At 38.3% G+C, this 6004-nt stretch overlaps 2 protein-coding genes across 2 annotated transcripts; one reads left to right on the forward strand and one right to left on the reverse strand.

Moving 5' to 3' along the window:
• Window positions 1-1850: 1850 nt before the first annotated feature.
• On the forward strand, window positions 1851-3998 carry LOC102594812 (serine/threonine-protein kinase SAPK8-like). Its single transcript, XM_006338692.2, has 4 exons — window positions 1851-2195; window positions 2598-2702; window positions 2791-2889; window positions 3342-3998. The coding sequence occupies exons 2-4, from the start codon at window positions 2637-2639 to the stop codon at window positions 3609-3611; spliced, it is 435 nt and encodes a 144-aa protein (XP_006338754.2). The 5' UTR covers window positions 1851-2195; window positions 2598-2636; the 3' UTR covers window positions 3612-3998.
• LOC107059587 (protein DA1-related 5-like) lies at window positions 3782-5926 on the reverse strand. The gene is made up of 2 exons (XM_015306277.1): window positions 5398-5926; window positions 3782-5194 (listed from the first exon to the last, which is right to left on the reverse strand). Exon 2 carries the CDS (start codon window positions 4828-4830, stop codon window positions 4129-4131), a length of 702 nt encoding a protein of 233 aa, XP_015161763.1. The 5' UTR covers window positions 4831-5194; window positions 5398-5926; the 3' UTR covers window positions 3782-4128.
• Between the last annotated feature and the right edge of the window lie 78 nt (window positions 5927-6004).

A 6004-nucleotide genomic window follows, 5' to 3' on the forward strand; every position in this document is an offset into this window, starting at 1 on the left:
TGGCATCTTCACTAGTTGCCTTTCAACAGTTCTTCTCTGCTCGCACCTTCCCTTTAGTCTAATTGGCCTAATTGCTTTTTGAATCTTTTCTGCTCCTATTGATGTTGGAGGCATAAGCACAGCTATTTCATATGCTGCAAAGTAAGTCTTACTAGGATTTGTTAACCCGAGACTGACATTTGTCTTTCCTAGGGATGAGAAACTTTGTCTCGAAAGGGATGGAGCTTTCGCTGTGCATCAATAAGAAGGAAGAGTGGGATGCAACATTACTAGTACCAACTAGAATAGAATGGGATGACTGAGAATACCACATTCCCCTTTGTTCTTCTTCTGGTCCATAAAAAAAGCTAGAATGTAGGGTGGAAGGAAGGAAAGTGACTTCGTTTAGGTGCATAGCAAGGTAGTCCAATAGAGCTAGTAAACTAAGCTAATAGCAGGCATTCCGAAAGCAGAATTGAAACCCTTGAAGAAGGGTGGCTGGGTTCTTTAAATAAGAAGATTTCAAAAAATGAGTATGTAAAAATTATCTGGTGTTTTGTCTTCTCGATCGAGATTGGGTTAGCGAGGAAACAACAATAGATGTTCCTACGTACCACATTAATTCAATCACATAGTTAGTTGGACAAATGAACAGGGGAATGCTCACCAGTTCCCCCGATTTTGTCTTTAGAGATGAGTTACACCAGCCAATAAGGAGATATTTTGGGCTTATCGGATGCACTTCACTAGCAAGAGGGTCGACTGAACACCAAACTGATCTGATTCAGTTTTCGTATCCTGTTTACATGCAATTTGGCGGGTCAAGTTCTTCATCCCTCTCCTTTCAGTTGAGTCACTTCGTCCCTCTCAGGTGCAGATGAATATGCTGTTTAGCTTGGGACTAGGGCTTATGATCCTTCTCTTAACAATAGAACAAAAATAAAAAAGGAGCTCTCCTAACCTAAGCAAGCCGCGGAGTCGCAGACCATTGCTTTAAAGACGGGATGGAATCTTTCTTTCTCTTGGACGAGCATAAGGCTCTAAGCCTTTTGTTTACGACCTCCTAACAAGATAGCACCGATACGATCTCCCGCTGTGAAGTAGGAGGTTTTCACCGACAGAGCGCAATTAGACCACAGCTGAAAGAGAAGGACTTTCCATGGTACATTCTGTATCTTTCGCCCTTAGCTATTAGATTAGGCACAAATAATCTATATAGACCACCTGGCCTAGCAAAAGCAGGTTTCATTGCGTCTTGAGCCTTGAGAGGGCTTGAGTTTACGTGATATTTTAACAATATTTAAAGACATTTTAACAATAATTCTCATAGAACAATTGACCTGTAGAATTGTCTTTTCTGATGCATATGAATCCTTCTTGCACTTCTGAATTGGGCGTTTATTTGACAGACATTTACTTGTTGTCTTGTCTGGAATGTCCAGCTGAGTATGCTTCTTGTCCGCCAAAAGAGGGCAGATGGTTTTCGTGATGAACAGAGGCATTAGTGGATTCAGTAGATTACTTTACTTGACCCCCCTTCCATTAGTGTGCTCCAAAAAGGAGGAGCAAATAGGATAGGAGTGTGCACAGGTTCGCCACTGGACTCTTGCCCACCAAAAAAAAAAAAAAAAAAGACTCTTGCCCTCCGAAAAAAGAAAGAAAGAAGAATGAATAGATTATGAAATTTAAGCAATCTTAAAGGTGCCTAAGGGAGCTTATAAAACTACATATCTGGGTGACTGAAATATAAAGAAAGCTGAAACTAATTAAAGGAGCATTTGTGGCCCATTTCGCTTGAGGCCGCATTATGTTGGGGTAAGCAATCTTGTATTTCCAGCTGTCTAGGTTCATATCCTTTTTGTGGTTTTGACCTCATCTCCACACAATAGCTAGTCCAGTCCTGTTATTTGTAGTTATGCTATATACGTAATAGCGAGGTTCAAGAAGTTGGGAAATTCTGTTCAGAAAAATGAATCACAGTTATAAATTCAGAAACAAAACCTTGCTATTTCTGAACCTAAGTTCCAAGGGACTAGATTCTGTTAGCGCTGGCCATTTGGACAACCTCTAATGTTGGTTCCTCTTAACCAACCTTGTCAAAATGTAACATAAAAATTAGACCTTGTGTGTGTTTATATAGTGAAGGGATACTGCGTTTCTGATGGAGGAGAAGTGGAAGGACGAACACTTCTATTGCAGAGAAGTCACAAAACAAAGTAATGTAACTAGAATCTACCTCAACTTTCTCTGTAACTAGGTTATGTAGGTTTGTGATGGCTTTAATAGTAAAGGATATTTCTGTTGCCGGATTTAAGGTATCTGGTGGGTTTTACCTTATAAAGCAAGTTACATGGGAATTTGTTTATATTCTAGTTATGAAATTTTGTTTTGTGACTTCTGGCTATAAAAGATTAGTTTGGTTACCATCCATGAATTTTACCCTCAACCATGGCCTTGTAACATATGTGTCAAGTCTTTTTTCTCTCTAGGATGTTAACACCTCATTCTAAGTACATCTTTAATTTGTATTTTGATGTGTTGAGTACTTGCTGTTTATCAATTATGGTTGCTTACTTTTGCACTTTACAGGAGAATATCACTGATTGTTTTTATTTCAGATTGCAGATGTCTGGTCGTGTGGAGTGACATTGTATGTCATGTTAATGGGTGCTTACCCTTTTGAGGATCCTGATGAACCAAAATATTTTCGGAAGACGATCAATGTACATCTTTATCATTGTCATGATTTTGTTCCAATTTCTTGTGGATTTTTTATCACAATAAAATTTAATCTACTTTTTTGCTACACAGAGAATCCTGAGCGTGCAGTATTCTGTTCCTGAGAACATTCAGATATCTGAGGAATGTCGCCACTTAATCTCACGGATCTTCGTTGGAGATCCGGCACAGGTTAGTGAGGTTTTAAGAGTAATCAGTACACAGAAGTGAGTAGATGGAGTTTTGGAATGTTTCTATTGTGATTGCTTTTGGACTTCAATTATGATCTGAACCAATCTTGCTTATTGTTGTAGTTGCTGACCACCATCCAATTACATTGTATTTAAGGCATCTCTTTAAATATGTTATTCCAAGTTCCTTCTTATACAGACCAGTTTGACTGGCAGGAGGTTGAAGAATTTAATTTGACTAGTGTATTGTATTTGTAATAGTAGGAAATACATACACTAGTTATAGTAACTTAAACTGGGAAGAAGAGAACAATAGCCAGAATTTTATAGTTTCTTTAGGTGTGAAAAACATTTTGAGATATTGCAAAAAGGGTGTTACATGGTAGTCTTGAAGATAATATAGATTGTAGTTGTCACTTATGCTTAAGTTATCTTCCTTTGCACATGGCACAGAGGATCACAATGCCTGAAATCAGAAATCATGTATGGTTTTTAAAGAATCTTCCAGCGGACTTAATAGACGATAAGATGATTAGTGACCAGTTTGAAGAACCCGATCAACCAATGCAGAGCATTGATACGATCATGCAAATAATCTCAGAGGCAACAGTGCCACCAATTGGCTTGTATAACTTGGAAATGATGGACGATGACATGGACGACTTGGATTCAGAGCCTGATCTTGATATTGATAGCAGCGGGGAGATCATATATGCAATGTGAGTGCATGCCATGCTTGTGAAAAGGAAGTTGTATCTGCAATCTTACGAGAACATTTGTGGACTTGTTGATGTGCAAAGCTTAGGAGATTGTTGAATGCTCAGTAACAAGAACATGGGGGTATTTACAATGTTTGTAATTAGTCAAGTTCTTATCCTGGAAGGGGCTTTTAATCTGCCCATGAATTATTTCTTCTATCACCATAGGAGGAATTGGCTGAAAAAGTAATGGAGTTTCCATACTTGAGTTCATAATCTTTTTATAATGTCATACAGTTTTGTTATGTTGTAATTCTTGTACTTTCCTTATATGCATTTGTGTCAAACAAATCATGTGCTCTTTCTGGTTTTTGTAAGTTAAGATGCTTATAGTATTAGGGCTTGTGTATGACTATGTTTGTTAGCACAAATTTCCTCTGTATAGTTCTAACTAATCCTTCTGGTTGATTTTATATTTCCTTAGTAGTAAAGTGCGTTTCCCCTATAATGGTCAAGTGACATCGAAAGTTTTAAGACAGCTTTTATCGTAAGGTTGTACCATGAGGTGTGTTGGTACAAGAAATTATTGGAGGAGCAGAAAGAACCAGGACTTGATCTTTCTCCTGAAGCAGCTTCAATTTCTGTTTCAATTCATGAAGTGGGACTTCAAATCCAACCATAGAATCAGAAACTTGAGGCATATTAGACAATCCTGAAAACCCAAGACTAGAACCATTCATCCACCCTGAAGAACCACTAGAATTTGTAAATACAATACTACTCCCGGATCTCGTCAATGAAACATTCCTCAACATCGAGTGGATCTCCTCCAATATGTTGCGATTTTCAATAACATTAACCCGAGTCGATTTACTATCCCTAAGCAGCTGAAATATACCGTCTATCTGGCAGACCTTCATTAGTGAATTTTCCAACTTCGTTAGTTTTCTGGAGTAATTCCACTTCAAAGGGTCGTAGCTTTTAATCTTGGAACACTTGAGGACTAGGTCTTCACCTTTCATCAACTGCTTCTTAAACATGTCTATTTCTTCATCTCGGCCGTCTAGGGCCTTGCTTAGCCTCTCAATGTCATCGAATACTGGTTTGATGTAGATTAATGTCTGTTTCAAGCTTAGGAATTCGGAACGGAAAGTGGCAATGTTTACGCCAAAATCAACAACTACTTTGAGAAGTCGGTCGAATACTGGACCCAAAGCAGCTCCTCCCAAGAGAGCTGCTGCCATTGCTACGTAACACTGCAAAATGGATTATTTTGGGGAAAGTCTTGGTGAAGTGTAGCAGTAGGTCGTCTTCTAGATATTAAGGCATAGATTGGTGAGAAAGATTTTGGAAATGATCTTCAGGAAATGATCCTAAATCAAGGTAGCAGTCTCTTAATGTAGTTGTTTCTCTGCTGTAAAGAGCTTTTTCATCCAAGGCATCAATGCTGGCTTGCAAAGAACGAAGCAGATAATTCTCAGTAGGGAAGAGAATTTGCCTTTTTGACTGCATCATTACTCTGTTAAACCATGTCACCTCAGACTGGCCACACAATGAACGGCCTACAACTCTAAGAGCCAGTGGAAAACCGCCACAACTTCTCACCACCTGCCATTGCATTCCATCATTTAGATCCACAAAGCAGAGAAATTTATAAAGTTGTATGAATTCGGGAACTGTATATTTACAAAGATGCATTTTCACTCTCTAACGTTGCAAGCACTTGCACAATAGCGTTTTACATGTTCATTTCACATGTATTCATAACTAAATAATTAGTCAAAAGATCTTTGTAAAAGATAGCCTTTTACCTTATCAACAAGATCAAGTCGCACATCAGGGATGCCATCTTTAAAAGCTGAAGTGCAGAAGAGATGTTTTGCATCCTCCTCGCTCAAAACCTTTAATTTATATGTATCAAATTTTGGGAACACAAATCTCGAAGTGACCAAAATCTTAAAATCAGGTATCTGTAATTTAAGATGATCGATGACGGACTCTGATTCAGACCAAACATCATCAAGCACCAGTAATATTGGTTGAGAAATTCTCCTAAAGAGGTTATTGAGTTGGCAGATTGCATCGCCCTCGGTAGCAAACTCTGGGTAGCCGTTCTTCTCAAAGATTTTCCCAACAATGCGATTGATGTTTGGTGTTTTGGTAACAGTGACAAAAAAGATGTTGTCCCTGTATATGGCTATTAAGAGACAATTAGATCAAATATGCTGAAAATCAGCAAGAAGCTTAATATAACATAAGAACATGATACAGCATTAATATCAATTAGTCTTGCCATAATTTCAATAATCTGCATAGCCAATAAGTGGAATCACAAGAAAAATAATCTACTATATTTTTCCTTTTATGGGGTCAGCAAGCTAGTCTTTAGGTATGAAGGGCTTTCTTCCACACACATCA

This window comes from Solanum tuberosum, unplaced genomic scaffold (genome assembly GCF_000226075.1).
Source record: "Solanum tuberosum cultivar DM 1-3 516 R44 unplaced genomic scaffold, SolTub_3.0 scf00004, whole genome shotgun sequence".
Lineage (NCBI taxonomy): Eukaryota > Viridiplantae > Streptophyta > Magnoliopsida > Solanales > Solanaceae > Solanum > Solanum tuberosum.

Coding starts and splice junctions, on each gene's coding strand:
- LOC107059587 (XM_015306277.1), bottom strand. CDS start 4,830: ATGGCAGCAGCTCTCTTGGGAGGAGCTGCTTTGGGTCCAGTATTCGAC.
- LOC102594812 (XM_006338692.2), top strand. CDS start 2,637: ATGTTAATGGGTGCTTACCCTTTTGAGGATCCTGATGAACCAAAATAT. Junction 2,703..2,790: donor ATTTTCGGAAGACGATCAAT/GTACATCTTTAT, acceptor TTTGCTACACAG/AGAATCCTGAGCGTGCAGTA. Junction 2,890..3,341: donor TCGTTGGAGATCCGGCACAG/GTTAGTGAGGTT, acceptor CACATGGCACAG/AGGATCACAATGCCTGAAAT.